Below are 15,104 nucleotides of genomic sequence, written 5' to 3' on the forward strand. Positions count from 1 at the left end.
CAGATATAATTTACCTAAGTCTGACCATACTTTATGCATTGCTCTGCAACTTGCTTGTATTCCTCAATAAAATGTCTTGGAGATCTTTTCATAATTTTAAATTTCAGATTTCATTGGCGAAGGTATAGGAAAAGTGAAACCCCTCCCCTGCCGATGAGTGTATAAATTGGTACATTTCCCTTCAACAGCAATTTACTGTATCTACTGAAAGATGTACATACTCTGTGACCCAGCAGTTTCCCTGCTTGGTATCTGTCTTAGAGAAGTACTTTTACTTGTACACAAGAAGGCATGTTCAAGTATTTCTTTCCAGCTTTGCTGTAATAGGGGCGTGGCTGAACTAGAGTATCTATTCTGTGGAATACTCTGTGGCAATTAAAAAGAATTAAGTCAATATCTTTGTAATTGGTATGCTTTTAATCTAGTCACTATGATGTCCCAGTGATCACGTAAGTACACCTTTTCCTCTTTGCAAAGATTTTTGTCAGAAAACGTCTTAAACTATTCACATTATAAGTCAGAAACTTAGTATTTATCATGCAGAGATTTTAGTTGAAATGAAAAAAACGTTTCTTTCTTCTTTCAACAATTTAATTAGTCAAATGAATTTGATTTTCCCCTGCATCCTTGAGGTTTTTAAAAGGATTTTTGCCATAATAATGCCACAAGTATGCCAAGCATTTTGATTTTTGCTTTGTCTTTGTAGGAATGAAGGCTTAATTCCAAGCAACTATGTAACTGAAAACAAACCAACCAACTTAGAAATATACGAGTAAGTGTCCTCCAAAATATGTCCTATGGTTAATCTATGAAAATTATGTACATTTGGGCAGCTTATAAGTATACACAGTGTTTTTGGTCTGTAAGACCAAAGTAAGGAAAAGAAGGTAACACGGTTGGCAGCTTTAGCCTAAGAGATCTTTGATCCTTATAACGGTTGATTCAGAAACTTCTTTTTCTTAAAATCACTTTTGTTTTGTACGGTCAATTAAAAAAATTTTTGACAGTGACAATGTGAAACCAAACACTCATCTTGCACTTATTTTAATGCATGTCCTAAATGGAAAAGTTATTATTTAAAAAATGGGGACTTTCCTGGTGGTCCAGTGGCTAAGACTCTGCACTTACACTGCAAGGGGCATGGGTTCGATCCCTGGTCAGGGTACTAAGATCCCTCATGCCATGCAGCGTGGTCAAAACATTTAAAAAAATTAAAAACGGCATTAATTGTGCATAAATGAAATTAGACTTAATATATAGACATATGACTGTATTTAGCTCATGTTTTGAAATCTTTTAGAAATCAATGAAGTTGAGAAGTAGGCTAATGTAGTTTGGAAGAACATTTGGTATGTTACTAGAGTTCTGCTTAGAAATACATTCTTGCTACCCTTATAGATTTAGAAGACGGAAATCTTAGCAGTCACTCTGTAGATCATTCTGCCCCTCATTCTGCAGATCAGAAACTAAGGTTGAGATATTAAATTTATTTATTTTTATTTATTTTTGGCTGCATTGGGTCTTTGTTGCTGCGCGCGGGCTTTCTCCAGCAGCGGCGAGCGGGGGCTACTCTTCGTTGCAGTGCACGGGCTTCTCACTGTGGTGGCTTCTCTTGTTGTGGAGCACGGGCTCTAGGCACGCAGGCTTCAGTAGTTGTGGCTCGCGGGCTCTAGAGAGCAGGCTCACTAGCTGTGGCGCAGGGGCCCAGTTGCTCCGTGGCATGTGAGATCTTCCTGGACCAGGGCTCGAACCCGTCTTGAACTGTGAAATGAACAGGTAAGGCATTTACAGTTTGGTCCACCTTGCCTAGTATTACAGGTGTACTACATTCATAGATACTTCAGTCCTCCAGTCAATTTATTTGTTCAGTCTTTTTTATCGTGCACTTAGGATGTACCAGATGTTAGCTGTTCCAGGCCTTGGAAACACAATATGGAATACACAGAAGCAGTCCCTGCCTTCATGCAACTTACAGCTTCATGGGAAAATAGACATTAAACAACCCCAAATTCACAAATAAATATATCATTTTAAATTGTGGTATTATGAAGGAACAGTATGGGGCACAGGGAGAGGGAAGGGGATATAATTTAAATGAGCGTGTTGGGTGGGGAAGACCTTCCTGAGGAAGTGACTTGAGGCCTAAAGGGGGCAGGAGGGAGTTAGGGGCCGAGCGGGGAAGGAATGCTGTGTCCACATGGGCTTCTGACATTTCAGGGGAACCTTTATTCAGAGAAATATTTATGGCTACTTTGGTTTGAAATTAAATTATCAACATTACAACGTAAAACCCTGGTTTTCAGTAAGCCTTCAGATTTAACTTGTAAGTCTTGATATACCACGCATAAATCTAAAAAAGTTAAGAACAATCACCTTAATTCATACTCAACATACGAAATGTCTTTAAACAATCCATCCTATTTATAAGCTCAGTTAATTAAATTTCTGGAAACATCTAACTTGCATTGATAAACTGAATAAATTCAGTTTTCTTTTTAAGTATTGTACATCACATGCCTGACAGGGCAAATTTGCAATTGTAATAGCCCTTTGTAAGTCCTTACATGATCCTGGAAGTGTAATAAGTTAAACAGATATATGTGGTAAATCGAGTTCTCTTATCCATATGAATGTCATTTTAAAAATTGGTTCAATTCCCTCAAACTTCAAATAACAAGTTTAAGATTAATTTTAAATCAAAGACAAAAACCTGATATGCCAGATTCTCTTAAAGTTATAGATATTTTAAATAGCAAACATTGATTATCCTGAGCTATGGAAATATGAGTCTGATTTATCTAATTGTCTCTACACTGAGTGCTTAACCTTCTCAGGGTTAGAAAGTCACTCAGTGAAGCAGATTAACCTTCTCAGACCTAATAGGGTTTCTAGGGCTAAAACTCAAGACCACAATACTGTTACTTATTGATCAGAAATCTAAGAATGGCACATGGGAGGCTTACATATATATAAGATGGTTGTACTCAACCACAGTTGGACGTACCGTGAGTCCAATCCTGGTGAGTTTGAGCCAGGATTTTTTTTAATATGTCAGTAGAAGGCCCACCACAATCCTGGGTATTGGGACTTCTATTGAAATCATTCAATGTTAGTTTTTTTTTTTAATTTTTTAAACATTTATTTACTATTTATTTATTTATTTTTGGCTGCGTTGGGTCTTTGTTGCTGTGCGTGGGCTTTCTCTAGTTGCAGGGAGCCGGGGCTGCTCTTTGTTGCGGTGTGCAGGCTTCTCATTGCGGTGTTTTCTCTTGTTGCGGACCATGGGCTCTAGGTGCGTGGGCTTCAGCAGTTGTGGCTCACAGGCTGTAGCGCACAGGCTCAGTAGTTGTGGCACAGGGGCTTAGTTGCTCCACAGCATGTGGGATCTTCCCAGACCAGCGCTCAAACCCGTGTCCCCTGCATTGGCAGGTGGATTCTTAACCACTGCGCCACCAGGGAAGCCCCTCAATATTAGTTTTATAATCAGTGTTGTCTCAGTAAAGGAGTTACAGCCTTACCTATTTGAAAAAAACAAAACAGAACAAAAACTCTTCTAACTTTCACCAACTGATTTAAAGAGATGAAATTCTGAAATACCATGCTCCCACCTCCTCTAAATTGCATTCATCCTATCTTTTCCTGCCTTACATATATCATTGTAATAATGCAGATGGAATTCTGCATTATTTTAAAGGGTCTTAAATTCATCATATACTTCTATCTGGCTCTTTTGTTACTACTTTGAAGTCATTCTAAGTATGACTTCCACGTGGATGGATTTTTAATTTATATTTAGTCAAAATTAATATATTTATTTTATTTATCACTATAATAAATAAGTACAAAGCAACAAAATTAACACCAACACAATAGCAGGTAAAAAACATTATTGAGAAAAAAATCAATTTATGTTAATCTCTCCCCTTTCGAGTACATTATGCAGTCTTGGCTTTTTATAGCTTCAGTTATTTCAGTGAGCTATAATCATCATTCTCCTTTTAGCACCCATATTTCAGAACTTAGCCAGTGGGGGGCCCATTAAACTGGTTCCCTGTGTCTTTAACTCTGCCTCATTTATTTTGAAAGAATTTCTTCTTTCTACAGCAAGAGGTCTCAGACTCATCTTGAAATTCCCTTCCATAATATGAATAGTCATTAAAAAGTACTGAATGATATGCACAGTTTAACATCACAGTTACTCTTGTTTCCACTAGCAGTAAGTAGTCATATAGTCATATTACTTTGATTAGAATCATCTGTAATCATCCCCTATTCTCTGTGGTTCATCTTTTTAAAAGACTGTTTTCAATTGGAGGGCATTAGTATTTAAAGAACCTGACCATTCTAATTTAGTGGCAACTTTCTACTATTGAAGGTTAGAGGAAGTCCACATGATGAGATAGGTTCCATCCTCCAAGGCAGGTCTGAGTTTCAATCAGCCACCTTTGCGCTCCCCCCACTTGACTTACTGCATGGTTATATATGCACTCTTCCTTCCACTGTCCACAAAAATATTATTTCTGGTAAAATTAGAGTAACTCCTTTTTAAAATCTTGTTTTGAAATGAAAGCTTTTCCATTTTTCTGTCTCTCGCCTTTGTTCTACCGTTTCCTCTCTCTTTCCTGTACCACATTTGCCTACTGATTGTGTTGTTATACCAAACCATGTGTTTAAATTACAGTGTTACTTAATTATGATCACTGTGTGTAGCTCTGGTATTTTAAAGTCATTTAATGATGGCTTCATGCAGAGATAACAGCAAGGTCGGAGGCGGAAAAGGGCTTCGTGAGTTTGAGCCTGGAAAGATTCCCAATGTGGCCCAAGCTTAGTAAGCGAGGGGAAAAAGAGGACCACCATGAGGCCCGTGAGGGATTGGGGCAGGGTGATTTGTATATTGGTTGTTTACGCTATCAAACCACTGACTTTACCACAAGGTAACAAACTTAGGAGAGTCAGATAAGTTGGTGTGAGTTTTAACTTCAGAAAGATAACGTAACACATATATAAGCATGTAAACAAGATGTTCCTGAGGGGAAAGAAATGGTTATTTTTTAGTTTGTTTAACCAAAGCTCTGTAAGGTGTTTATTGAAGATGATGACTTCCTAACCACATATCTTTTATGGAATTTTCAGGAGGTTATATCATTCAAAATTATATACTAAGTGTGTGTCAGAAAGTTGAATGGAGATGTGATAGAATAAGTGAGATCTTGGCTTGCAATCAATAAAACTGTATTAAACTAACGGACACATTACAGTACGTTATTGTTTATCTGAGTTAAAAATCACTCCGTTTTCTAAAATCAGTTCTGGAGAAAGTTTTTAAAAATGAAGGAAATGGAGCAGCTTGGGGTTTTTTGGGTTTTTTTTCTGGAAAGAAATAGAACATAACATTTAAAAATTATTTTTATTACTTTTACAGGTGGTACCATAGAAATATCACCAGAAATCAGACAGAACGTCTTTTGAGACAAGAGGTAATTCAATTTATTTGTGAATAAATTTGTGAATATTTTCAAAATTTCTGAGAGAGGCACATTATAAAGACTTTACCCAACTAAAAAGTTGTATTACTCACTGGTTTTGTTTTTTTAGCTTTAAAATATTCTTACAACTTCATCTCTACTATACATTTTTTAAGTCGTAAACTAGATATCTTTGTATCAAATCATGTTTTTCATTGATTTTCACCATAATTTCAGAAATGTCTTTCTCCTGAAATGATTCCAGCTCTAACATACTAAAACTCCTTCATTCACTCTGAAGTGCGTTCTGCCAGAAGGGTCTCTGTTTGGATTGCCTGTGTACCTTTGCATCAATGACAATCCAATATATAGTCTGCCCTCCTGAGCTTAGCTTAAACTCATGAAAAACACAGATATAGAAAAATACACGGGGCTGCACTTTCGTTCTTGGGAACAAAAGGAAGAGTGGAGTAGCCAAAATATCAAACTCAGATCAAAACTGCTCATCTAGGTCAAAACAAAACAAAACTGTGTATAGTTTAAATTTCCAACTGACGGTAAATATCAACTGTGGGTAAATGTACAGTCAGAACTAGAAAGTAAGTGAGAAGTATATGTGTCATTATGACCTGGTGTCGGATGTTGAGGAAATCTAGAAATATGAGCGAGAATCAGGTCTGTATCTCAAAACTCAGTGCCAGTAATGGCTTAGGACACAGGGATGGTCCAGTTAGTAGCTGGGGGACAGGCTGAGCACGAGGGACACAGACCAGCCTCAGGTGGTGGTGGGGACAGAGGCTGGAGGTCTGGCCTTGCCTCACTGGCCGCAAGGAAATGGAGCATGGCAGCAAATGCAATATCTGCCTGGCATGGTGACATTATACATTAGTGGGTACAGAATGGACAAAGAAGGTGTGATGACAGGCAGGCAGAAGTGGAGAAGGGAAGTCGAAAAGTAGGTCCACAGTAAGCAAGCTGGTCACAGGTAATATGGCCTGAATCTCTGGGCTGGGCAGGTCCTATGTGAGGTTCTACATCTGAGAGGAAACCAGAACGGGGCAAGTGTCTGACCTCCCTACAAAGGCTAGAATGGGGAATTTGGTAGCAAACCTTCCCATACCCACAACCCAGATATCGTAAATATCAATAGTAACATTGGGTCATAACATTCTTTAACAAAATAAGACATTACAGATACAGTTAAAGCCCACCCCCTCCCTCATCTTTCTGGTCCTCACTCACTCAGCAGAGGCAACCACAGTAGAAGGGTGTGTTCCCATTTTGTCCATGTGTTTAATTTTTTTTTTTTTTTGAGGTACACGGGCCTCTCACTGTTGTGTCCTCTCCCATTGCGGAGCACAGGGTTTCCTAATATTTTATTTAGCATTTGTCCTATCAAGTTCAAAGTTAGCCTGGCTTCTAATTTTCTGTCCTCTTTGTCTGGTTTTAGCATAAAAGTTATACTAGCATCATAAAATGAGTTGGCATGTGGGGTTTTTATCTCTTTTTCCAATCTCTGGAATTGTTATATTAGATAGAAGTTATTTGTTTCTTGAAGGTTAGATATATCTTTTGTAAAATAGTCTGGCAAGCTGCATTTTCAAACAGATAGATATTTGATTACAATTTAATTTCCTTTTCTGTTTGCGTTTTCTTTTTTGTTTTTTTTTTTTTTGCGGTACGCGGGTCTCTCACCACTGTGGCCTCTCCCGTTGCGGAGCACAGGCTCCGGACGCGCAGGCTCAGTGGCCATGGCCCACGGGCCCAGCCGCTCTGCGGCACATGGGATCCTCCCGGACCGGGGCACAAACCCTCATCCCCTGCGTCGGCAGGCGGACCCTCAACCACTGCGCCACCAGGGAAGCCCCTGTTTGCGTTTTTTGGGGGGATTTAATTTATATTTACCTAAGGAATGCCTATTTTATATTTATTTTCAAATTTATTGCATAAATTATTTATGGAAGTATCTTATAATTTTATTAATTTCATATTTCAATAGTCAATAAATTTTTATACTTCAAAAATCAAAAGGAAGGACTTTGAATTTTCTTTCATCCTTGTCTCCAACCCATCAATTTCCCTCCAAACTACTATTATTAGTTTGTTTTGTGTCCTTTCACAGATATTTACTACATATGCAAGCAAGTACAATATATCAATATTTTCTTGTGTTATTTTTATGCAAATGGTAACATAATTATTATACTTTTCTGTACATTACTTTTTTTCACTTAATAATATATTTTAGGAATCTTTCCACATCAGTATGTAAAGCGTCCTCATTCATTTTACACCTGCATAGTATTTCTTAGCATGAATGTGTCACAATTTATTTTTTTTAATTAATTACTTTTTTTTGGCTGCGTTGGGTCTTCGTTGCGGTGCGCAGGCTTCTCATTGCAGTGGCTTCTCTTGCGGAGCAGGGGCTCTAGGCGCACGGGCTTCAGTAGTTGTGGCTCATGGGCTTAGTTGCTCCGCGGCATGTGGGATCTTCCCAGACCAGGGCTCGAACCCGTGTCTCCTGCATTGGCAGGTGGATTCTTAACCACTGCGCCACCAGGGAAGTCCCTGTCACAATTTATTTAACCGGTCCTTCATCATAGAAATTTAAGTAGTATATACTTCTTTACTATTAAAACAGTCCTGCCGTAGGTAACCAACACATTTGTCTTCTTTCCATTTATGTGAGAATATTTGTAGGATAAATCACCAAAGGTGGAAATTCTGGGTCAAAGAGAATGCACATTTCCAATTTTGTTAGATATCACAATGCCCTCTATAAGAGTTGTATCAATTTATATATCTGTCTTACATTTAGACATGTAAGAGAGTGCTTATTTTCCCACAACATCTTCAGCAAGCGTTTTAATTAAACATTTGGAACTTTGCTCTCTGGCATCTCATCTCAGTGTGATTTAATTTGCTTTTCTCTTATTCTGGGAATGTTAAGCAGTTTTTTCTATATTAAAGTCTATATATTTGTATTTCCTTTTCTGTAGCTGTCCATATCCTTTGCAAAATTTTCTGTGGGTTTTTTTGATGCTTCCCTCACAATTTGTAGGACCTAGGTAGCTATATTGAGGAAATTAACTCTTTGTGATATGTGGCAATATTTTCTCCAATTTTTGCTTTGTGTTTTTTTTCTTGCCATGAATAGTATTTGAATTTTTAAGACAAATTTTCGTAAGACTTCAGGGTTTGTGTCAGGTTAGAATTGCCTTGTCCACTCCAAGGTTATAAAAAGAAATTCCCATGTTTCTTGACTACTTTAGTGACTTTATTTTTTATGTATACATGTTTGATCCATTTATAATTTTTCCTGTTATCATGAGGTTTGGATCCAAGTTAATTTTTTTCTTTACCAAGTGTCCTTCTTGTCTGTATTGATTTGAGATGCCACTTTCATCATAAACACAAAAAACTATGTCTGGACTTACTACATGGTTTCATTGATCAGCCTGTCTATTCATGTTCTGCCATTATAATGTTTTTAAACACTGAAGCTTTCTCTGGTGTGGCTAGCCTCCTTTCTTCTTTTTTAGAAACATTCTGGAGACACATATTTTGTCCATATGAACTTCAGAATTACTTTGCCTCATTTAAAAAACTTTTCTGTTGGTTGCATTAAATTTACAGATTAATTTAGAGAAAATTGTTCATGCATTACAGATCAGTGGGGTTTAGGGACCAATTTGTTCCAGGACCCATATATTAATTACTCATATAGAAAAAATTAAAATTAGGTCCCTACATCAAGCAAAAACAGATCTTAGATGGAGTTAAGACCTAATAAGAAAAAGCAAATACTTTTGTATTTTTCAGGATCATTTTAAGGTTTTCTTCATTTAGCCCTTGCACATGGATTTTTAAGTTTATTTTAAGGTATTTTATCTTTTTGTTGCTATTATAAATGGGCTTATCTTGTTATTTTTACTTTTGAAAGCTCTTGATTTCTGTGAATTAGTTTGCAATTGATGAATTAGATGAATTCAAAAAATTTTTGTAGTATTTTTTCAGGCAGTTCTCTTGGGTTTCAGGTATGTAATCTTATCAGCAACAAACAGTGATTATTTCAACCCTCTTTTACAATTTTAAATCAGTGTTGCTAATTTCTGCCTCATTTAATTGCACTGGCTAGTATCTCAGAACAGAATTAAATACCAGGGCTGACAGTGGGTATTTCTTTTTTCCTGGTTTTAGTTAGAATGATTTCTACATAAAACATGATGCTGGACTTGGGACTAAAGTAAATAAGGGCTATTGTGTTAAAGAAGTACACATATATTACCATTTTATAAAAAATAAGAAAATCCTGATAATATAAGTTGAAATTGTCAAATGCTTCTTCAACACCTATGGAGTTGTTGATGAGATTTTTCTCCTCAGATCTATTAAATGATGAATCATATTAATAAAATCCCTAATATTAAATTACTTGTGCATTCTTGTATGTAATCCCTCTTGGTCATGGTATATTATTCTTTTATTGTGCTACTGGATTCAGTTTGTTAGGATTTTTTTTTTTTTTTTTTTTTTTTGGGTTTGGGGGAGATTAATTTTTTTAGGATTTTTTTTTTTTTTTTTTTTTTTGCGGTACGTGGGCCTCTCACTGTTGCGGCTTCTCCCGTTTCGGAGCACAGGCTCCGGATGCGCAGGCCCAGCGGCCATGGCTCACAGGCCCAGCCGCTCCGCGGCATGTGGGATCCTCCCGGACCGGGGCACGAACCAGCGTCCCCTGCATCGGCAGGTGGACTCTCAACCACTGCGCCACCAGGGTAGCCCCTAGTTAGGATTTTTGCATTGATATAAATGAAGACTGGTTAGTTGTTTTCCCTTTTGTACACAATCTTTGCTGTGTTGTTGGTATGGATGTTAAACCACTTTGTATAATTTAGAAGTTTTTCTTCTTTCATATGCTCTGGAATTATTTAATTGATCTATCATTTCTTTAAGATTTAGTAACATCACAAGGTGTAACTATGGTGCTTTTTAATGTTGTAGCTCTTTTAAAACCTTATCCGTGTTTCAGTTCAATTGGTCCAGTAAGATTTCTAGCTTTTCTGGAATCAATTTTGATAAATTTTATGTTTTGCTAGCTAATTACCCATTTTATTCAAGTTTTCAAATGTATTTTATAGAGTCAAGAAGATTCTTTAATTTTTTTCTGGATGCTTGTGACTTATTTTTTAATAGATTCACCCCATTATTTATTGATTAGGTTAAGTAGTAGTTTATCTATTTTATTGTTTTTCCCTAGGCAACCAGACTTTGAATTTAATTACTTGCTGTATTATATTTTTATAATTTATTATTTTCTGCTTTTGTCTTTATTTTTTTAGAATAATGCAATTGATAAGGAAATTTAGTTATTTCTGAGATATACATTTTAAAGTAATAACTAGAATTATGACTTATATCGTTATGTCAGAACATGTAAGATTTTTAGAAATTTCATGTAATGTCTGAAACATTTATATTAACATATTTCCATACAAATAACCCAAAGAAAGATTAGTATTAGTTGTTTTTTTTTGTACTGCAGGTTCTTATCAGTCATCGATTTTATACACAGCAGTGTATACATGTCAATCCCAATCGCCCAATTCAGCACACCACCACTCCCACCCCACTGTGGTTTTCCCCTCTTGGTGTCCATACGTTTGTTGTCTACATCTGTGTCTCAACTTCTTTCCTGCAAACTGGTTCATCTGTACCATTTTTCTAGGTTCCACATACATGCGTTAATATATGATATTTGTTTTTCTCTTTCTGACTTACTTCATTCTATATGACAGTCTCTAGATCTTTTCTTCTACTTTACTTGGGTTTATTTTATAATTCTTAACCTAACTTCTTGAGTTGGATCTGTTTATTTTGTATTCCTTTCATTTATTGATATAAATAATGAGACTGTGAATTTATTTCTGAGTATTGCCTGACCGATATAACAGAGGTCCTGATATGTAGTGTTTCCTTATTAATTTCTAGATTTTTTCATTTTAATTTGAATTTCCTTTCTTAATTGAAATATGGTTGACACACAATATTATATTAGTTTCAGGTGTACTGCATAGTGATTTGATATTTGCATACATTATGAAATGATCACTGTTAAGTCACCATCTGTCCCTTTACAAAGTTATTACAATATTATTGACCGTATTTCTTATGTTGTATATTACATCCCTGTGGCTTATTTATTTTATAACTGGAGGTTTGTAATGCAGTCCCCTTCACCTATTTCATGCCCCCTCCCAACCCCCTCCCATCTGGCAACCACCCATTTGTTCTCTGTATCTATGAGTCTGTTTTTCTTTAGTTGGCTTGTTTGCTTTGCTTTTTAGATTCCACATATAGGTGACATCATATGGTATCTGTCCTTCTCTGTCTGGCTTATTTCACTTAGCATAACACCCTCTAGGTCCACCCATGTCACAAATCGCAAGATCTCATTCTTTTTTTATGGCTAAGTAATATTCCATTGTATATATATGTACCACATCTTCTTTATCCATTCGTCTGTTGATGGACACTTAGGTTGCTTCCATATCTTGGCTATTGCAAATAGTGCTGCTATGAACATTGGTGTGCATATATCCTTTCAAACTAGTGCTTTCGTTTTCTTTAGGTAAATATCCAGAAGTAGAATTGCTGAATCATATGGTAGTTCTATTTTAAATTTTTTGAGGAATCTACATACTATTTTCCATAGTGGTTGCACCAATTTATAATTCCACCAGTAGTACACAAGTGTTCTCTTTTCTCCACATCCTTGCCAACACTTGTTATTTGTTGTCTTTTTGATGACAGCCATTCTGACAGGTGTGAGGTGATATCTCGTTGTGGTTTTGATTTGCATTTTCCTGATGATTAGTGATGTTGAGCATCTTTTCATGGGTCTGTTGTATATCTTCTTTGGAAAAATGTCTATTCAGGTCCTCTGCCCATTTTTAAATAGAATTGTTTGTTTTTTGATGTTGAGTTGTATGAGTTCTTTGTGTATTTTAGACACTAACCCCTCTTCAGATATATCTTTTGTAAACATCTACTCCCATTCAGTAGGCTGCCTTTTCATTTTGTTGATAGTTTCCTTCACTGTGCAGAAGCTTTGTAGTTTAATATAGTCCTATTTGTTTATTTTTGCTTTTGTTCCCCTTGCCTGAGGAGACAAATCCAAAAAAATGTTGTTAAGACCGATGTCAGAGAGCATACTGCCTGTGTTTTCTTCTAGGACTTTTGTGGTTTCAGGTCTTACATTTAAGTCTTTAATCCATTTTGAGTTTATTCTGGTATATGGTGTGAGAAAGTAACCCAGTTTGATTCTTTTGCATGTAGCTGTCCAGTTTTCCCATTGCAATTTATTGAAAAGGCTGTCTTTTTCCCATTGTATATTCCTGTCTTTTTTTGTCACAGATTATTTGACCATATAAGCGTGGGTTTATTTCTGGGCTCTCTATTCTTTTCAATTGGTTCAAAAATTTGACCAGAAAATGAGGCTTGTTTCTTGGTAAGCATCTGGAAAGAGAAGGAGAAGATGTATTATGTTCATCTTGAGGAGATGCTGTTTGGATCGTGTAGTTCTCAAGCAACCCACCAGCACTTGATAAGTGTAAGCTTTCACGGGTCTGCCAAGATTCTGAGATATTTTCCTCTTCATGAGTGTAAGCACACTTAATAAGGGGAAAACTTTTTTTACGGTATCAAACTAAGCCAAACCGTCAACTTTAAGCTTATTTGAAAGCAATTTTCAGCTTTAGTGGAGTTTCCCAAAGAATGTCCATGGGGATCCAATTGATAATGTACCATCAAACTTATTATAATATTCTTCCCTCCTGCCATTTCTCCTTCTGCCTCTCCTGTACCCCTAGAGCAAGCAGAATGGCTGTCCTCGCTCTTCTCTCCAGACTCTCCCAAGTCTATTCTCTTTCCATCCGTATCATGAGCTCTGGTCTCTTTCCATTCCTCATCTTCCCAGATGTATTCCTCTCTGCCTCCTTCACCCCCACTTACCATGTTGTTTCTTTTCCTCTAAAGAACAATCCTGTCAGTCTGTCTCAGAGTTCTTCTTATTCATCAGCTATTTTTATCTATTATCTTGATCAGTAGAACAAAAATAACTAAATGGTGGGGCACAAGGCTGTCAAATGCAGAATTCTTAGAAAAATCAGGAGCAAAGTTTTAAAATACTCATGCATTGCAAATTCTTGTCCCAATTATATTTTATTTTATAGTTATGACATTTAAGTCTATAAAGGGTTTAAGAGATAACATTGTGTGTACTTGAAAAAACAGTATCATCCTTTTATAGTAAATCAGTATAGCTTTGGTTTTCATTATTGAGATGTTTGTCTTTCTTCCTAATAAGGAATAAACTTGTACAATGAATGAATTGTTTTGCAGTCTAAAGAAGGTGCATTTATTGTCAGAGATTCAAGGCATTTGGGATGCTACACCATTTCTGTGTTTATAAGAGCTGGGAGGTAAGCAGTTGTGATTTTGATCTCTCTAGAAATAGCAATCCCTGCGACAGTCATTGTTATGGAGACACCATCACATAGAGAATGTAAGTGAGAGCCTAACATAGAAAATTGCTGGCCTGGAACTTGGGACAACTAATTGGTTCAAATTTTATCCCCTAACGAGCTCTGCATGTGACATTGGATAAATTACTTAAACTGTCTCATCTCCTTTTCTCAAGCATCAAGTAAGGAGATTTGATTAGTTGTAGAAGACACTGCTGGTGCGATTCTCTCCTCACCTTGGTTTACCCCTGGGTTACCCTGCAGAGAGCTCTCTTGTACTCAGAAAGCTTCCTGTTTCTTTCTGCCTGAGGATGTTCTCTGGCTGCGGGTTCTTGTGGTCCCCAGGGGTGGACTGGAGGTACCTGAGAGTTAGCTTCCTAGGTGACCCTCCATCCATGAGGAGTGGAGGATAAGCCCTTCAGCTCCTTTGCACTTTAGTGGGAAGACTCTGAGGTATGTTCCACAGACTCTCATCTCTTCCTAGAGGGATTAAGCCCCAGCTGCCCATAGCAAACCTGCTCATCAATACACCCGATACTGGTTTTCCTCCCTCCTTTGTCTCACATCTATCACAGTGCGTTTATTCATTCATTGAACTGATACTTGATTCAATAAATGCTCATAAGTGTCCATTACGAGCTGTACATTTTTGGACACTAGACTTGTCACCTAGACAACTTGCGCTGAAGTTATGTTTGAATCTAAGACCCCAGTACCATAGCTGAGGAATTTTCCTGGGCTGGGGGTGCAGCTGTTGAATTTAATCCTATCTGCTCTTCAATGTGTAGTGTTACTAGGATATGAGTTTTAGAGGTGGAGTCCTGTTGCTTAATGATTGACTTGGTTCCAACGTGGTCTTTTGCTTGTTTATGAACTCACATTTTACTGATTGTAGAAGTATGGAGGCTACCATCAAACATTATCAGATTAAAAGGAAGGACTCAGGACAGTGGTACGTGGCTGAAAGACACCTCTTTCAATCAATCCCCGAGTTGATCTGGTATCACCAGCACAACGCAGCTGGTAAGTCAGAAACTTCAGGCTGGGAGAGTCGGGGAGCCAGGCCCCAGAGAGGCAATGTATCTCTGGTCAGACACTTAACAGGACCAAATATCCC

At 37.1% G+C, this 15,104-nt stretch overlaps 1 protein-coding gene across 3 annotated transcripts in view; it reads left to right on the plus strand.

The window, feature by feature from the left end:
• TXK (TXK tyrosine kinase) overlaps nt 1-15,104 on the plus strand; it is a 66,380-nt gene that overhangs the window by 24,007 nt on the left and 27,269 nt on the right. For all 3 annotated transcript variants that reach the window (XM_024746665.1, XM_024746664.1, XM_024746663.1), the window contains 4 exons: nt 707-772; nt 5,423-5,477; nt 13,866-13,945; nt 14,883-15,010. In XM_024746665.1, coding sequence (XP_024602433.1) covers nt 707-772; nt 5,423-5,477; nt 13,866-13,945; nt 14,883-15,010 — 329 coding nt within the window. The remainder of the gene's footprint in view (nt 1-706; nt 773-5,422; nt 5,478-13,865; nt 13,946-14,882; nt 15,011-15,104) is intronic.

This window comes from Neophocaena asiaeorientalis, unplaced genomic scaffold (assembly GCF_003031525.2).
Source record: "Neophocaena asiaeorientalis asiaeorientalis breed wild unplaced genomic scaffold, Neophocaena_asiaeorientalis_V1.1 scaffold19, whole genome shotgun sequence".
Lineage (NCBI taxonomy): Eukaryota > Metazoa > Chordata > Mammalia > Artiodactyla > Phocoenidae > Neophocaena > Neophocaena asiaeorientalis.